Source organism: Equus asinus, chromosome 14, assembly GCF_041296235.1.
Source record: "Equus asinus isolate D_3611 breed Donkey chromosome 14, EquAss-T2T_v2, whole genome shotgun sequence".
Taxonomy (NCBI): Eukaryota; Metazoa; Chordata; class Mammalia; order Perissodactyla; family Equidae; genus Equus; species Equus asinus.
In genome coordinates this window covers 40,926,914-40,945,554 of record NC_091803.1, presented here as the reverse complement: position 1 = coordinate 40,945,554, position 18,641 = coordinate 40,926,914, and the positions used below count along the sequence as shown (strand labels likewise).

Genomic DNA, 18,641 nt, shown 5'->3' with positions numbered 1-18,641 from the left:
CATGCACAACACCAAGAGCGAATCCTGATGTAAGCCATGGACTTTGGGTGATTATGCTGTGTCAACATAGGTTCACCAATTATAACCAACAGTTCATTTGGTGGGGGGTGTTGATGCTGGGGAGCGTGAGGGGATCTATGGGAAATCTCTGTACCTTCCCCTTAATTTTGTTGTGAACCTAAAACTGCTTTAAAAGTCTAAAAAATAAAAATAATACAACAGAAGAGTTTATGGAGGTGAAATTCACATCATACAAAATTACTCGTTTTAAAGGGGACAATTCAGTGGCATTTAACACTTCCCACTGTTGTTTAGAAACCTTTCCATCATTCCAAAGTAAGCCTCCATACCCATCGGGCAGTGTCTCCCCATTTTTCCCTCCCTGCAGCCCCTGGTAACCCCCAACCTCCCTTCTGTCTCTGTGGTTCATCTACTCTGAGCAAGTCAGGTTTCTAACGTGACCTGTTGCAATTTTCACAGAATATGTCTGAGGCTGGGAGTCAGTCGGCTCCCAGTCCCTGTGCACTGTCTAGTCTAAAGTATTTTAGCATCCAGGAGAGAGAAGCACATTAAAACGTGAAGGCCCATTAACACCATTTGTGGCTGTTTCTGAGTCATTCTGGAAGCTTCCTTGGTCGTGTAATGAGTAAGGAATGAGTAAGTGGCCATGGGATACCCAGGGCTGAGCCCCTGCGTGCAGAGGATTTCCTTAGGGCTGGGGAAGGGGTGGTCCCAGGGCCTTTCCCCTTGGATTCCAAGCCGAATTTATTGAGTTGGTCTTTAATAAGGAAATGTCACTGCATCACCTGCCAGAATATATGGCTAAGCCTTGTATCAACACCTATCCCCATCCCAATGAAGGTGAACACACACACACACACACACACACACGACCCAGCGTAAGCATTCCCTACTTATCCAGAAATACACAACCTGGAAAAATACGCCAAGTCGCTCGGACTACAGCAGCATCACATTCAGGCGCCTTTCACGCCCGTCTCAACGCCTACCGAGTCAGCATCTTCCGGGAGAGGCAACCCGAAGTTTTGGCCGTTCCTTGGGGGGTCCCTGGGGATGCTGATGAAGTTGAGATCTCCAGGGAACACAGACCCCGCACCCGGCATCGGGGACCCTCTGCCTTCAACCGTCTCTCTGGAATCTCAGAAGTCCCAGACCGGCAGCTGGCAGAATCTGGACAAAGTCAATTTGAGCCAAGTGTGTCCCTGGAGTTCCGCCAACCCAGCCACCGGCATCCTCCACCCTGGGCCCTTCACCAGCCTCCTCACAGATCTCACCTCTTCCATTCTTGCACCCCAGGCCACACGGCAGTCACAGGCAGCCTTCTCGGGTGTCAAGCAGATCAGACCTCTCCCCTCTCAAATCTCTTCAGAGACTGCCCATCAAAAGCAGACAAAATTCCAGATTCCCTGTGGGAATCTTGGAAGCCTCCCACATCCTTTCCTCCAAATCTCCAACTGTGCCTCCACCTCCCACTCTCTCACTTTCTACTGCCTGGCCTGGTTCTGACAATCCCTAGAATATACCTTCCACCTCAGGGCCTTTGCACTTGCTGTTTCATCTGCCAGAACTCTCTTCCTGCAGATCTTCCCATGCCTGGCTCCTCCTCTGCATTCGGGTCTCAGTCCCAGTGCTCCTCCTCAGGCCTCCTCCGAGCCCTCCTTGATCTAAAGGAGCCCTGGCCCTGGGCCCCCTTTTTCTCACACTCCCCTTCGTGGCACTTGCCCCTCTCTGAAGTTACTTTGTTTAGATACTCGCTCATATGGTCACTGTCTTCTCCCTAATTAAAATGTCACCTTCACGAGGGCAGGGACCAGGCCTGTCTGGCTTTCTCTGTGTCCCCCAGAACCGTGTTTGGTACACAAAGGTCCCTGAACATTTTTGTTCATTTAATGAATAAGCGAGTGAGCAAAAGAAAAAACCAGTGGTTCTCAAAAATAAGGTCATTTGGGGGCCCCCAGCAATGTCTGGAGACATGTTTGCTTGTCACAACTGGGGGATTGCTACTGGCATCTAGTGGGTGAGACCAGAGATGCTGCTAAACATCCTACAGCGCCCGGGACAGCCGCACGATAGAGAATGCCCAGCCCCAAATGTCAACAGCATCAACCCTGAAATAAACAAATGAGAGAGTTAAAGGCCACAGGTCCGCACAGTCAAGCTGCCGTCCAACATCAAACATCAAGGAGCCTGATCAACGTCCCCTCCTGGTCCCCAAACGCCTTCCCCAATGATGCGGGTCACAGTTCAGCAGAAATCTCCCGAGTGATTTTATTATTGGCACGGCTTATGCAATCAATTTCACGTTAACAAGAAATATGAATAAGAGGAAGTCCAGCTGCTGGAGATGCCGGGAGTTAATTTCAAAATATGTAATTCTGCACCCTAATCAAAGAGAACTGAAATTTCTCTAGTTCCCTGATTCTGTGGGTTATTTTCCTTGGTAATCGTGGACCTTCCTTAAAATTAAACAATCAGCTCTCGGTGTGACCTGCTCATGGGTCATATTTCTATATTTTTTAAATAGATTTTAGAGTGAAGAGGGGGCAGCGTGACTTGTTCCCCAGAGTCACTGGGGACGGGGGTCTGGGCCCACTTACTGAGGTGAACAGACTTCTTGGAGTAACGACAAAGAAAAACCAAAGTTCTTCTCCTTTGTATGTTGGAGCATGATATGTGTGTGTGTGTGTGTGTGTGTGCACGATTGTGTGTGTATGTATGTGTGCGTGTGTGTGTGTGTGCGATTGTGTGTGTGTGTGTGACTGTGTGTGTGTGATTGTGTGTGTGATTGTGTGATTGTGTGTGTGTGTGTGTGATTGTGTGTGTGTGTGTGCGTGTGTGTGTGTGCGATTGTGTGTGATTGTATGTGTGTGATTGTGTGATTGTGTGTGTGTGTGTGACTGTGTGTGTGTGATTGTGTGTGTGTGATTGTGTATGTGTGTGTGTGTGTGATTGTGTGATTGTGTATATGTGTGTGTGATTGTGTGTATGTGTGGGTGTGATTGTGTGTGTGTGTGTGGCAAAGAGGCCTGTGCCTGTGTTGATTTCTGAGAGTAACAGGCAGCCACCGAGCCTCCATCTGCACCACAACCTGCACCGCTCCTTTCTTGCCCCCCACCCCACCAGCTTCCCTTGGGTCAATGGCAAACACAGAGGTGTCAGGAACGCTCTGAGTCCCCCCAGATGCAAATTCAGCTTATCCAAACCCAAATCCCAGACAGATAGAGAGAGAGAATAACCTAAATCAGGGCTCTCAACTGGGGGTGATTTGCCCCCGGGAAGCATCTGGCCATGTCTGGAGTCACTTTTGGTTGTCACAACTGGGGGTGGGGTGCTACTGATGCGAAAATCCTACAACGCACGGGACAGCCCCAGCACAAAGAATTCTCCAGCCCAAAATACCAGCAATGCCAAGGTTAAAAAAGCCGGTTCTAAATAGTGGGGGTGGTTCTGCACTGTCATTTACTCAAGGAAAATATAAAGTGACTCCTCAGAGTAAGCACAAGCTGGAAGCCCGGAAAACACCAATCCCCTGGCAGAGCTCATCACGTCTCGCTGTGCGAGCATCTGGTCCCCTAAACACAGCGTAATATAAGATGCAGACCCTAGAGCCAGACTCTGAGGGTCCAAGTCCTCACCCTGCACCTCAACAGCTGTGTGACGTTCAGCAAGTCACTCAACTCTCCTCCCATCAATTTCTTTCATCCCGAAACTGATAAAGATCACAGTGTCTACTTCACAGGTTGGTAACACAGATTAGACGAATTATTATAAGTAAACACTCAGACTGGTGCCTGCCTGTAGTAAATGCAAGGTAAGTGTCTGCTACCATTATTTTTCACGAGCTATAACTTCCCCTAAAAAACCAGCCGACAATTTCGTCTGCGGCTCATTTTGAGGAACAGCTTTTGCATCCAACATGGGAAGATAAATTGACGGTGAAGACTTCTTGAAAGGCAAAGCATTACTTCACTTGATGGGCTAGTTACAGATTGACAGGGGTAGTTTTGATTCCACGTGACTTTTGCCTTGGGACCTGGCCCCCACTGACATGAACTCCCTGTGGTGTCTGGGACCAGAGGACAGTGTCCTTCTCAATTTGATGCCCCCTGGGCTGAATGAGGACTAGCTAGGAAACACTGACCAAACCCCACCAACAAACCAGCCCTGACAATTGAAACCATAATCAGATGCAAGAAATCTGCCAGGGGCAAGAGGAGATCATCCGGCTTTGGGTGGGAATCCATTGGAATCCATGAGCTTTGGGTCCCGATGAACTTTGTGGAGACAGTGCCTTGAAAGCATAAATACAACTTTCCATGGCAGGCAGTCTCCAGCTCCTGGGACAACCCCAGGGTGACATCCTGTTCCAACCAAGGACGTGCCTCCACCCAGCCCTACCCACAGGGACAGGACACGCAAGTTACATTTGCAGGCAGATAGCAGATCCATTCTTGAAGCCCAGAGGAGGTGTCGGGGTCCCCACAGGCTCATTACATCCATTTATCACCTCGTTCAGTTCTCTTTACAGAACCCTGTGAAGAAGCTAACATCACCCCCATCTTACACACGAGAAAACGGCGGGTCCAGAAGACGCCCTGACTTGTTCAAGGTCACTGTGAGTAAAGGGTTAACATCAGGCCTGCCTGGGAATGACCTGGGTCTCCCATGGCAGGGTTGTAGCTGCCAGCTTGTAGCGTGGAACCACGCCTGGGTTGGAGGAACCGAGCTGTCAAGCAGGCCTTGGACGTCGGTGATCAAAATCACAGAAGAGGTTGGCGGGAAATAGGGGCTGAAGCTTCTACACTTCAAGGTGACTCCTGGCATTCTGGCTCTTGCCCCTGGCAGCCCAGCATGGCCCGTGTAGCTGACAGAGCAAAAGGAGCTGCGTGTGTGGGCGGTGGTGGGTCTCCAAAGAGACGAAGATGCAGTGTCATCACCCTGAATCCTTCTAGAAGCTGAGTCAACACAGTTTTATATAAAGGCCTGTCTGTGTCTTGCGAGGTTGTCCGCCAAGGGGAACCCATAAGTGCAATTAGTTACGTGGGGAATGGGGGAATCAAGGTCTAAACCTGGGTCTGCCTGACCCAGAGTCCAGGCTCCTCCTACTCCCCAAGGCAGCTGGAAGCCCAGAGAACTCACTAAAAGTCGGTGTGCAACACAGCATGGCTAAAATAGTTACCGCATAGCCTAGCAATGCCACTTCTCGGTTTATGCCCAAGAGAAGTGTTCACAGAAAAACTCGTACACAGATGTCCATAGCAGCATTATTCATAAAAAGCAAAAAGCAGAAACAACGCGAATGTCCACCAACTGATGAATGCATAAGCAAAATGTGCTCCATCCACACAGTGAAATATTATTCAGCCAAAAAAAAAGGAAGGAAGAAATGCCAAGACATGGACAAACCTTGAAAATATGACGCTAAGTGACAGAAGCCAGATAAAAGACCTCATGTTGTAGGATTCCACTCATATGAAATGTCCAGAATAGGCAAATCCATAGAGACAAAAGGCAGATTAGTGGTTGTCAGCGGCTGGAGGGAGGGGGGACATGGAAGTGACCGCTTAATGGGCACAGAGTTTCCATTTGGGGTAATGCAAAAATCCTGGAACTAGATAGTGATGATGGTTCTATCATCTTGTGAATATACTAAAAACTACACTGCATTGTATACTTTAAAAGGGTGAATTTATGATACGTGAATTAAATTCCAATTTAGAACACACATAATATGACACCAACAGCCAATGCAATAGAAGCAAAAGTAGATGAATAAAACTACATCAAACTAATAAACTTTTGTGCGTCAAAGGCCACAATCAATAGAGTGAAAAGGCAACCTATGGAACGGGAGAAAATATTGCAAATCACATATCTCATAAGAGGCTAATATCCAGAATATATAAAGAACTACAAGTCAGTGGCAAAAAAATCCAATAACCCGATTAAAAAAATGGGCAAAGGACTTGGAAAGACATTTCTCCAAAGAAGATGTACAAATGGCCAACAAGCCCATGAGAAGATGCTGATCATCGCTAATCATTAAGGACCTGTCAGTCAAAACCACCATGAGGGACCACCTCACATCCGTCAGGATGGGTGATGAAAAAACAGAAACCAACAAGTGTTGGTGAGGATGTAGGGAAATTAGAACCCTCTGCATTGCTGGTAGGATTGTAAAACGGTGCAACTGTTATGGAAAATAGCATGGAAGTTCCTCAAAAAATTTAACAAAGAATTACCATAGACCCAGCAATTCCACTGCTGGGTATATATCAAGAAGAATTGAAAGCAGGGTCCTGAAGAGAGAGCCGCCCATCCATGTTCACTGCAGGACTATTCATAACAGCTAAAACATGGAAGGTGCCCAAGTGTCCATTGACAGATGAAGGGATGAACAAGATGTGGCATGCACACACAGTGGAATATTATTCAGCCTTAAAAAGGAAAGAAATTCTGACGCCTGCTACAACATGGATGGACCTTGCGGACATTATGTTAAGTAAAATAAGCCAGTCACAACAAGATAAACACTATATGATTCCGCTTACATGAGGTATCTAAAGTTGTCAAATTCATAGAGACAGAAAGAAGAACGATGGATACCAGAGGTTGGGGGGAGAGGAAACGGGGAGTTGCTATTCAATGGGTACAGAGTTTCAGATTTGCAAGATGGAAAAATTCTGGAGATCGTTTTCACAACAACGTGAATATACTTAACACAACTGAACTATACACTTAAAAATCGTTAAGATGGTAAATTTTATGTTGTGGGGTTTGTTTTCACAATACAAAAAAGTGAAAAAAAAAAAAAAAGTGGTCCACTGGGGAAAACACACACACACACAGAGCACAGCCGACATTTCCTCTACCTGCCCAGGTGTAACGCATCCTCTGCTGATGCTGCCAGGCGCCCCCCACCCCAGGAGCCCCCACTGCAACACTGCACCTCACTGACCTGGAACCAGGCCAGGAAGGGCAGGGACCAGGCCTTGATCCCCAGGGCTTAGCCGGGCACCTGCTTCACAGACGATGGATAAATTATCGACTGAACAATTTGTTTAGCGACCACGTGGTGAGGTCAGGCTGGTACAATTATCCCCATTTCACAGACGGGTTAATGGAGGCTCATCAAGTCAAGGTGACCTGCCCCAAAACCACAAAGCCAGCAAGTGGTACGGGAAGAAGTGGCCCCGAAATCCCAGAGTCCTGTTATAGGGCCCCTTCCACAGTATCACCTCCCTCAGGGTCAACCTGGCCTCCATTTCAACACGGAATTTACAAATAACCATTCCCACTCTCTCCTGGTGATTCTTCACTGTTGGATCACTGGCGAATCCAATAAAAATCTGAGCCCTTTTCCTAAAGCAGCATACATATGAAACTCAGATAATAATTTCTAGAGGGTTCCAGGACCCCTTGAAGCCCATCCATGGGCCTCAGTTAAGAACCCCTTTCCACCCTGCTATCTGGGTGGGTTCATTTATTCTTAGGGTTTTAGAGTCATCTCTATATTCTTGAGCATCAGAATCAATGAGAGATGCTATTTTAAACTCACATTACCAGGCCCATCCCCTGTGAATCTGGTAATGCAGGGCCAGGGCTGGGCCCAGAAATCTGCATTGGGCACACCAGAGGATTCTGGGATTGGTGGCCCTCAGACGCACATGGGCCCGTGAGCTGCCGCCTCCCAGATCTCTGAACGCAGCCCAGATGATCCCCAGAGAGACCAGCCTCTCTTCCCAGCTGCCCACCAAACCTGGCCATTAGAACATTCCACCACAACCGAACGAGGACCACCCTGGGCCCAACATCTTTGACTCTATAAGTGCTCCTTTGCCTGGATCACTAGGCCAGAAGCCTGGGCATCACTCTTGACTGCCCCTGTCACCACCCCACATCTTGACATCACCAAGGCCAGCTGATTCTGCCTCCTGTGTTGCTCTGGGCCCCTCCACTTCCTTCCATCGTCCCAGCCAGGGCCCTGGTCCAAGCTCCCAGCTTCTGCTCCCTGCTTCCATCTGCCCCTACAACCCTTCCTGCATCCTGCAGCTCTGATCACGCCACTGCCTCGTGGAAAGCCCTTCGGTGGTGGCAAAACTCTACAACTGCATTGTCCTATATGGTGCTCAACAGCCACAGGGGGCTGGTGGCCACCATATTGGATAGCACAAACATAGCACACTCTCATCCTCATAGAAAGTTCCAGCGACAGCGCGGCTCTAGAACTTTACTTATAAGCTCTCAGGGTCTGGTCCAAGCCTCTGTACAGACCACTACCCAGGATCCCTGGGGATCCTTGAGCCACAGTGACGCCCCTCCCCTCCTCCCCTGCTTAGCCAATTCCTGCCTGTCGTCCGGGTTTCAGCTTAGCTGTCACCTCTCCCCTGCCTAGGACAAGTGCCAAGCTTTTGCCTATCACAGCATTTAAAACACTGAGTCGTAACAGCCATGGGCATGCCTATGCCCTGCACCCCCACACCAACAGTTTTCAGCCAGGGGAAGGTCTGTCCCCCAGGGGACATTCGGCAGACATTATTGTTGGGGTGCTACTGGCACTGGTGAGTAGAGGCCAGAGATGCTGCTAAACATCCTACAGTGCACAGGACAGCCCCCACGGCAAAGTATCTGGCCCAAAATGTCAACAGTGTCGAGGTTGGCCATCCCTGCTCTAGACCGGTCGACTCCATAAAGGCAGGGCTGTATCCTGTATACCAGGCATCCCCAGACACCAGCCCAGAGTTGGGCATACAGGAGGTGCTCAATAAAGACTGAACGTATAAGGAGTTTTGATGTTCTGTAAGATTCTTTCCCCAGGATTCCAATTCCCTTACAGTGTCTTTCCTTAAAGATAACCACTGATCATTATGGTGGGCTGAATAATGGCCCCCCAAAACATCCAGGTCTTAATCCCTGGACCTTGTGGACGCTCCCTTCTACGGCAAAAGGGACTTGGCAGACGGGATTAAGTCAAGGATCTCCAGATGGGGGGATTATCCAGCGGGCCCTACATGCAGTCACAAGTCACCATATAAGAGGAGGCAGAGGGAGACAGGACACAGAGGGAAAAGCAATGTGGGAACGGAGCAGAGAGAGATGGGAAGATGCTACCCTGCTGGCTTGAAGATGGAGGGAGGGGCCCCAAGCCAGCGGCCGCCAGAAGCTGGAAAAGGCAGGGAACAGATTCTCCCCCAGGGCCTCTGGAGAAAGTGTGGCCCTGCCAGCACCCTGGTTTCAGCCCAGGGAAACTGATCTTGGACTTCTTTTTTTATTTTTTTTTAAAGATTGGCACCTAAGTTAATAACTGTTGCCAATCTTTTTTCTTCTTCTTCTTTTTCCCTTTTTTTTTTTCTGCTTTTTCTCTCAAGTTCCCCCCAGTACACAGTTGTATATTTCAGTTGTGGGTCCTTCCAGTTGTGGCATGCGGGACGCCGCCTCAGCATGGCCCAACGAGCAGTGCCATGTCCGCGCCCAAGATCTGAACCAGCAAAACCCCGGGCTGCCGAAGCGGAACGCGTGAACTCGGCCACGGGGCCGGCCCCTGATCTTGGACTTCTAGCCTCCAAAACTGTTGTTTTAAGCCAACAAGTTTATGGTCATTTCTTACAGCGGCCCTGGGACACTAATACCATCCTATTCCTTCCTGCGGTTTACTGGATTCGAATCACAGAATTTAAGCGCCAGGTGCCAGGCCCCCACGCCCGCTGGCTCTGAGGGCTGGAAAGAGAGATGGGGCAGAAGTAAGTGAGCCACAGGGGTTTCTAAATGTTGCAGCTGCCTGGGTCATCAGTGTCACACCTCCCACCTTACTCCTGCCGCCTTCTGGGATGCCGAAGGTCTCAGGCAGGCAAGTGACTTGACCCAGGACACTATGTCTGCCTGGCTGGAGCTGAAACAAGAATTAGAATAAAAATTCAATCCCTTGTCCACTTCTCCAGCCTCCTGACGACCCCTCTCTCCTCTCCCACCACCCTCCAGACACAGTGGCCTTTCTCTGACCTTCCAACACAGCCTCGCCTCAGGGCCTTTGCACCTGCTGTTCCTTCCATTTGGAATAACTTTCCTCCAGAGTCTCCCACAGCTGGCAGCTTCTCATCACTCAGGTCTCAGCTCAAATGTTGCCTCCTCAGAGAGGCCCTCCCTGATTGCACTAGGGCAAAGAGCCTTCCCCTGTTACTTTCTCTTTCATCACTCTGTTGATTTTCTTCCCAAGTCTTCTCACACTCTGTAATTATCTTGTTAACATCTCTGTTGGCCTGTGCAATGTTAATCCCCTCCCCCCCCGCAGACTGCAGGCTTCACGAACCTCCTCTGATCTGTCCAGGGTGTGTCCCTAGCCCATGCCAGGCACACACTCGGTGCTCGATACATTATGAATGAATGAATGAATGGATGGATGGATGGATGAGTGGGTGAGCGAATGGGAGTGAATGAATTTGCAGCTTTGGGCGATGCTTGCCCAAAGCCAGTCCCAACATACCTGATCTTGGCTTTCCGAAAGGCCAGCTCCTCTTCGTTGCCAAAATCCAGGGATACATCCTCAGTATCGTCCACCAGGGCCTGGGGGGGACACCAAAGGCTGGTGGCGGGCCAGCCCTCCCGCGCATCCCCACCTCCACCCTCTCTGCTGGCGGCGCCCCTCCCCTGTGGCTGCCGACGGAGGCCTCCTCCACTCTCCTGCCCATTTGGGGTCCGGCCCAGGCCCAGGCCCCAGACTCGTGCATCCCTAATCCTCCCGGCTCCTCCCAGCGCTCCCGCAGCCTCCTCCCGTCCTCACCACCATCCTCCCACCCCAGCGTCCCCGCGGCCATACCTGCTTCATCCTCCCCAGAGCCACCTGGAGCCCACGCCCCAGGCTCCGGCTCCGCCTCCCGCCGCCGAGGTGCTAGGATGCGCGGCCGGTGGTGAGCGGTGGGGTCGGAGCCTGCGCCCAGCGGTGCCGCCTCCGCGCAGGTCGCCGGGTGGGGGCGGGGCGCGCGGGACCCAGAGCGCAGTCGCGGGCTGGGGAGGTGGGCTCGACCGCCAGGGCGGGGGCGGGGCTTGGGAGGGTCCCAGGGCCCAGGGAGACAAAGAGCCGACGCCCAGAGTGGAGGGATTCAGGGCGAAGCCAGAGCGGCGGTGGGGAGGAGATGGTTCGGGCCGAGAGGCGGACTTGGGGACCGTGAATGACCCCGGGCGGAATAGAGCGGGTGGGTCAGTGAAGGAGGTGGATGTTCCCTAAAGGTGGAATGAGCGGGTGGGTGAATGAATGTCAGCGTCCGGCAGCCTCATTCGGGGCTTGGGGAAGGTCGGTGTTTCCCCAAAGTCTCTGATCCCAAGAATTCCCCAGGGCCCTGATTCAAAGCACATTCCCAGGCCTGGCCCTGGAGGTTCAGGAGGCCTGGAGTGCGCCCCGGAATCTGCCTTTAGCAGGTGAATGTGCTGCAGCCACAGGTTGGGAATTACTGCTGCCGCAGTGACCTCTACTCGCATCCGGGTACCGGACACGTGCTGAGCGCCAAATAACCATTAACAGCATCAGTAGTGTTTCTGGACGTCCAGGCCTGCCCAGGGACCTCCCAGGAGAGAAGTCTTGCCACCTGAAAGTCTTTCCTGGCCCAGATAAGGTCACCCCCGACCCCTCCTTCTGCCCTCTCTCCTGACCCCCCACTCAGGGGCAGCGTGCTGAGAGTCAAGATGCCCAGGAGGAGGGGCAGGATGCAGAGCTGGGGAGCTGCCTGAGGTCTGATGCCTGGGCTGGCACCCCCTCCATTCCCTAAACTGACCCCACAAAGGGCCTGCCAGGTATGTGTGGAGGGAGGGTGCTTTCTCCTGGGGACAGAATGCCATCTTCAGGAGTCAGGGCTCTGCATCTCTGACCAGCTCCCAGGTGATGCTGATGCTCTGGGCCTCTGGACCACGCTTTGAACGGTAAGGATCTAAACCACCAAAGCCCAGTTTTCTAGAAAGGCCTGTTGGCTCTTCCAGCCCCAAACCAGCTCCAGGCACAGCAGAGTGTCATATTGAGAGACTGGGGTGCCCTAAGCTTCCCCTCCACCACTGGGCCACAGCAGGTGGAGGTGAGAAGCGGTTGTAGGACATTTAGGGGTTTTTCCTCCAACTGTGGGAATCACCAGCTGTTGGTGTCTGTTAAGTTGGGGCTCAGAGAGTCCTCAAGGGGGCGAGGAGGTAGGAAAGCCCCCTTGGAAGCCCCATTTGGGGACAAACTGTCATTCTCAGCCATCAGGTTGGGGTTGTGGAAGTCGCCCCCAAACAGGTGGCCCCCTCCCACTCCTGACTTGTCCACATGGGGGCACAGGCTGAGGATGCAGATGCTGGGGCTGGACTTGGGGCTCTGGCATCCGCCTCCACAGAAGAAAGTGCCTCCCTGAACACGCACCCAGATGGCCTTCTGCGGGGTCGGCCTGCGGAATGTGGGGGTTGTGCCAGGAGCCCAAGGGGTCTGCGGAGAACTCATCACTGGCTTTGAAACTGGCTGAGTGGATTCACCTGGGGTTGCTGGTTAAACGGCAGAGCCCAGGGCGCACTCCAGGCCTCCTGAACCTCCAGGGCCAGGCCTGGGAATCTGCTTTGAATCAGGGCCCTGGGGAATTCTTGGGAACAGAGACTTCTGGGAAACCCTGACATTCTCCCCTCACGCTGGTACCACGGACTATGGCCACCGGGATCCTGACACTAGTCACCGTCCGCTGGTCTTGGCCCAGGAGGGGCTTGGGGAGCAGAGCTGCAAGAAGTTCCATCTCTGGAGCCAGGACACCCCGGGGGAAGGGGCTCCAGGCTCAGGCAGCCACTGGCCTCTGGATGGCCCTAGGAGGCCAACACTTGGAGTTGGGCAGGCCTGACGGGGAATGTGGCTCCACCACTCCCTGACCGAGTGGCCTTGGGCAGGGAACTTCACCTCTCTGGCGTCAGTCTCCACATCTATAAAATGGGTCCACACCTTCCCCCCCAACAGGGGTGATGCAAGGACTAGAGAAAACACCTGTGAAACGCCCTCCTCGGAGTAGGGGCTCAGGAAACAGCAGCCCTGGTGACAGTGACTTGTGGTCACCAGCAGAGGGGCCTGGGGTCCAAGGAACCCCCATGGGCCGGGCAGCACACAGGACGTGAGCCTCGTGCTAGAGTCACTCCTTCCGCTGAGGGGCGTCTGTCTTAAGGGGGGGAACAGGGGCTGCACTCAGGTGGCCATTTACCCAAACACCTACTGTGGGACCCATGCTGTGTGTCCGTGGGACAAATGGCAGCCAGGACTGACGACCGGGAACAGCGCTTCCCCAAGATGGGACCCCAGGAACCCTGGACCAGAAGGCATGAGCTGTTGTGGCGGAAGGCTGAAGCCCGGGGCCCTGCGCCCATCCTCCCTCGGACAGGTGGAAGTGGCAGCCCCAGACCTGTCACTCCTGGCCCAGGAGCCTCTCCTCACCCTCGGCCTGCCATTCCCACGGCGGCACGCCCTCAGATCCCGCTGGCCTCGCAGCTGCCCGCCTGGCACCCAGCAGTGGCACTGCCATCCCCCTAAGCAGGTTGCCAGATCCAGCAAGTAAAAATATGGGGGCCCTGTGAAATCGAAGTTGAGGAGAACAACAATAATTTTGTTAGTATAAGTATGTCCCATGCGATATTTGGGACATACTTACAGTAAAAAATTCTCAGATGTTTATCTCAAATCCAAATTTACCTGGTGTCCTGCATTTCATCTGGCTCCGCTGTGTCTCCAGGCCAGGGTGGGTCCAGGCCCACAAGGCCCAGGGCTCCCACCCTGGTGTCTGCCCCTCCTACCCCCGCCTTCTGCAGAAGTTGTGCCCACTTCACAGGGCTCTTCCCACCTGTCATGGCCCTTGTCGTCCTCCAGGCTGGCGGCCAGGGCAGGGAGCCCAGGAAGGCAGAGCAGAGGGCTGAGGGAGGAAGGGGGTGCCCGCCCCTCGGCTGCCCTCGGGGTCCCCGTCCACCACGTGGGAGCTGGGGGTGCCCAGGGGGCAGCCCTGGATTTTTCCCCAGATGGAGCTCAGCTCTGTCCAGGCCTCTGTTTCCCCATGTGTGCGGTAGGGAGAGAACCCCTGCCCAGCACACCCCCCGGGTCCTTCACCCACACACCCACCCACCCACCTTCTCTGTGCTTGAGTCTGGGCACAGGGTCCCACCGTCACTGAGCTGAGATTCTGGTTAAGAGAGAATAAGAATTACCAAACCTGGCAAAAAAAGAGAAAAGAGTTAGGGGAGATGCGAAGGGTCCATCAAGAACTGAAAACAGAGAGAGCCAGGGTGTAGTGACAGGGGCCGGAGGGACATTAGGGAGGAGGACAGGAAGGGCCGCCAGGTGAAAAATGGTTGTGTGTGCCGGGGGAGCATTGACACGGCGGGAACAGCAGGTGCAAGGGCCCTGAGGAGGGAAAGACGTGGGTGTGTTCAGAGAATGGGCGGAATCTGGCCAGCGTACAATAGCAGAGTGAGCTTCAGGAGCCGCCCACGGAGGGTGGCCCGTCCTGCCCGGCAAAGCCTTATGGGCCGGGATGGGAGTTTGGCGTCTGCCTGATGAAAGGGGGACGTGGAAGCCACCTGGCTGAGGACAGAGACCCAGGTTTCCAGCTCCCACCTCCGCACAGGGCCGGGCAGAGCTCTGGCTTCAGGAGTGGGAGGGCCTGTGACATCCGTGCTGCGTGGCAGGTAAGAGGGCCTGGGGAGTGTCTTGTTTGTGGGGACCTCCTGGTCTCTCTGACAACCACCGCTGTTCATTCAGCAAACGGTTTGCAGATAAGGCCTAGCCCTTCCCGTTTGCCTCGCACCCTGGCTGTCCGTCCCAGCCCCAGCCTCGTGGTGCCCTTGATACAGCAAGCCACCTGCATCTAGCCAGCTGCCCCTGGGGGTGGGTGGCCCGCTCGGGATGCCAGCCAGGCTGAGAATGTGGGGTCTCCCAGCCAGGGGTGCAGCAGAACACAGGCCGTGGGGAGATGCAAAGGGCCTGGGTCCTTCCCCCGACAGATTCCAAGAAAGGAGCTGGGGAGAGGACCTTCTGGTTTAAAGACATTTATCCATGTGTTAATTACGTGCAGCCTGTGGACCTTGTCAGGATGCAACTCAAAAAAACAGTGGGAAATAAAAATATTTATGAGATAATCAGGAAATGAACCCTGATGGAGTGTTGGATAAGATCCCTAATATGAAGGATTATTATTAATTTTTTCTGACATTTTGGTGATATTGTGGCTTTTAAAAAATGGGATATAATTCTCACACCATAAAATTTACCCTTTTAAAGTGTAACGTGCAATGGCTTTTAGTCTACTCACACCATTGTGCAATCATCACCACTGATTCCAGAACATTTTCATCACCCCAAAAGAAACTCTGAACTAATTAGCAGTCACCGCCCCCCACCCCCACCCCCCACCCCCCCCCACCCCCACCCCCCCACCCCACCCCCACCTCCCAGCCCCTGGCAACTACTCATCTACTTTCTGTCTCTATGGATTTGCCTATTCTGGACATTTCATATGAATGGAATCACACAGCATGTGGCTTTTTGCATTTGACTTCTTTCGCTGAGTGTGGTGTTTCCAAGTCCATCCATGTGGTAGGCTGGATTGGTACTTTGTTCCTGTCTACTGCAGAATAACGCTCATTGCATGGATGTGGCACATCTAGTTGATCTTTTCATCACTTGGTGACGTTTGGGCCGTGTTTACTTTCGGGCTGTTAGGAAGGATGCTGCTGTGCACGTTCCTGCACAAGTTTCCGTGTGGACATGTCTTCAGTTCTCTTGGGTCCATACCTAGGAGCGGCATTGCTCGTGGCTCTGTTTTCCAAGAGTCCGTTTTTAGAGCTACACGCCAAAACCTTAAGGTGAAATGAGAAGATGATGGGGTCGGCGTCAAAGTGGTACGGAATCGGGCGTGGGAGACACATCGATGCAGAAAGACAGGCTGTGCGAGCTGAGGACTTCGAACCGGGACGAGCGCATGGGGAGTACTATGCTCTTCGTATCTGTTTCAATTTGTGCATAAACAATTTCTTTTATTGAGGCTCAGTTCAGAGCGACTCCCATGTCCTCCTTTCAAATTCCCACCCGATCGCTATCTACAAATAGAATTGTGGTGTAAGTCCCAGGTGTGATTTTAAGTTCTCTGGTAGCCACATCTGAAAAAGTCAAAAGAAACAGGGGACATTGATTTTAATCATACTTTTCTTTAACCCAGCGTGTCCAAAACACGGCCATTTTAACATAGAAGCAATTAAAAAATTACGAAAAAGACAGTTTACATTTTTTCCCTCCCAGGTCCCCAGCCCCGGTGCGTCTCTTCCACTGACGGCCTGTCTCTGTGCAGCCTTGCCCCATTCCGAGGGCTCCGTAGGAACTCGTGGCCCCCAGATGGGAACGGGCAGCTTCGTTTGGGCATTTAGTGCACTTTTCAAAAAGCTCTGATGACTTCTTTTTTTACTCGCTTGTTTTTATCCATCTACAGCTAGAATTTGGCCCAAAGAGGGCAAGCATCTTGTGTATCTCTCTAAGTGGGGTACCCCGTGTGTCTCACAGATGGGGAGGCACGGGCACAACCAAGCTCCATCTGGGTAGAAATCCAGGTTCCCCTTTGTGTGCCACCAGCCCCTCAAGAAAATGCACGGGGCCCCAAGGGCAGCCCACCAGAGGGCCCCAGCTCCTTCAGCCCTCTGCTCTGCCTTCCTGGGCGCCCTGCCCTGGCCGCCAGCCTGGAGAAAGAGAAGGGCCACGACAGGTGGGAGGAGCCCTGTGAAGCGGGCACAGCTTCTGCAGAAGGCGGGTGTAAGGGGGCAAGATGGGCAGTGGCAGCTGCCCAGACACCAGGGTGGGAACCCCGGGCCTCGGGGGCCTGGACACACCCTGGCCTGGAGACAGAGCGGAACCAGACGAAATACAGGACACTTGGGTAAATTCGAATTTGAGATAAACAACTGATAGTTTTTAACTATAAGTATGTCCCTAATATTGCAAGGGATATACTTAAACTAAAAAAATTATTGTCGTTCTCCTCAACTTCGATTTCACAGGGCCCCCATATTTTTACTTGCTGGATCTGGCAACCTGCTTAGGGGGATGGCAGTGCCACTGCGGGGTGCCAGGCGGGCAGCTGCGAGGCCAGCGGGATCTGAGGGCGTGCCGCCGTGGGAATGGCAGGCCGAGGGTGAGGAGTGGCTGCTGGCCCAGGAGTGACAGGCCTGGGGCTGCCGCTTCCACCTGCCCGATGGGGGATGGGCAGAGCTCAGGGCCAGGTCTGACCGCACAGCCCCCCTGACCCTCTGTGCCAGCTGCCTGTCTCCCACAGGATAAAGAACAGAGAGTCTGCGCAGCTTGGAGCCGGGCGTGGTCTGGGAGTTGCTTATCCACCGTGTGACTCTGTTTCCCGCTGGTTGTGTCCTAATGATGGGAGCCCTCCCTCGTAGGGCGGAGTGAGGATGAACAGTCTGATCTGTGTCAAGCGCCTGGCACAGAGGAGCCATGTGCTGACCGTCCTTCCTACAGCTGCCACCCCTTGTCCCCCGATGTGGCCTCTCCCTTCTGCCCATCCTTGCCGAGGCCTCCTTCTCGGAAATCTTGTGATGCTTCCTGTTGGGGTTGGAAGCTTGCTCCTGCTCCCGTCTGCTCTTGCTGGCAGCGGAGACCTTTGCTAGGCCAGGTGGGCACTCTCCCACGAGGGGAAATCCCAGACCAGGGGACAAAAGGGACAGCCGGGGTCTGATGTGTCCCACCTGGCCTGCCAAGCAAACTGCCGTCTCACCAGGAGTCCACAAACAGGCCAGAGAAAGCCTCTTGTGGCTCAAGGGCGGGGACAAGGGGCAGAAATGCCAGGTCCACGGCAGGGCTGGGCCTTCTCTCTGGGAAGCTGGGAGAGTGGCCAGTGGTGGCTCTCGGATGAGCAGGAGGCTTCTGGCTTCCTTTTGGAGCAGTGGGAGCTTGGCGGGTCCCTCCCATTGGTCCAGTGCTGGGAAGATCATAATGCTGATCTCTCCCTCAGCAGCTGGAGCTCCATTGAGTCGTCCCCCACCAGAGAAGGTGGCCTCCACTGCCATGCCCCAACTGGGCCCTGCTTGGTGGGGACCTTAACCCCCCTGCCCCCACTCATCATGCTCTGGTAACACTGGCCAAACTCTAAGATTTCCAGAAACACCCAATCTCCTTCTTACCTCAGGGCCTTTGCACCTGCTGTTTCCCCTGCCCTTCCCACCAGATTTCTTAGGACTGAAAATATGAGGTCTCCCTCTGGAAGGCCTTCCCTGTTCCTCAGCTCATGTCTCACCCAGTCGCTCAGTCCCTCTCTGGGGTCTGGGATCTAGACATGTTTTGTCCTCTTTCCTGCACTTTCCATGATTTCTAATTATCTTGTTTTCTTATTAGTTTAGCAATCTTTCTCCTCCCCACGCCCCCCTAGGGTATTATCTCCATGAGAGCGGGTGCCCCTTCTGTCTACCTAGCACGGTGCCAGGCACACTGTGGGCATTCGACAAGGGTCTGGTGAGTAAGTGAACAGAGAGATGAGCAACTCCAGGAAATATGCTGGCAAGGAGCCTCTGCCCATCATGCAGATGCAGACAGTACAGTCCTGGATTCCCACCCAGGGGCTCTGGTCTGAATCCAGGCTTTTCTCAGA

At 53.1% G+C, this 18,641-nt stretch overlaps 1 protein-coding gene across 4 annotated transcripts in view; it reads right to left on the bottom strand.

The window, feature by feature from the left end:
* TVP23A (trans-golgi network vesicle protein 23 homolog A) overlaps window positions 1–11,433 on the bottom strand; it is a 37,126-nt gene extending 25,693 nt beyond the window's left edge. For 3 of the 4 annotated variants that reach the window (XM_014849930.3, XM_044746508.2, XM_044746507.2), the window contains exons 1-2: window positions 10,835–10,990; window positions 10,502–10,581 (exon numbers count right to left, since the gene is read on the bottom strand). In XM_014849930.3, the coding sequence (XP_014705416.1) occupies window positions 10,502–10,581; window positions 10,835–10,843 (89 nt within the window). In that variant the 5' untranslated portion in view covers window positions 10,844–10,990. Of the gene's footprint in view, window positions 1–10,501; window positions 10,582–10,834 lie in introns of all 4 variants that reach the window. The other variant, XM_014849931.3, reaches the window with a different exon arrangement.
* Between the last annotated feature and the right edge of the window lie 7,208 nt (window positions 11,434–18,641).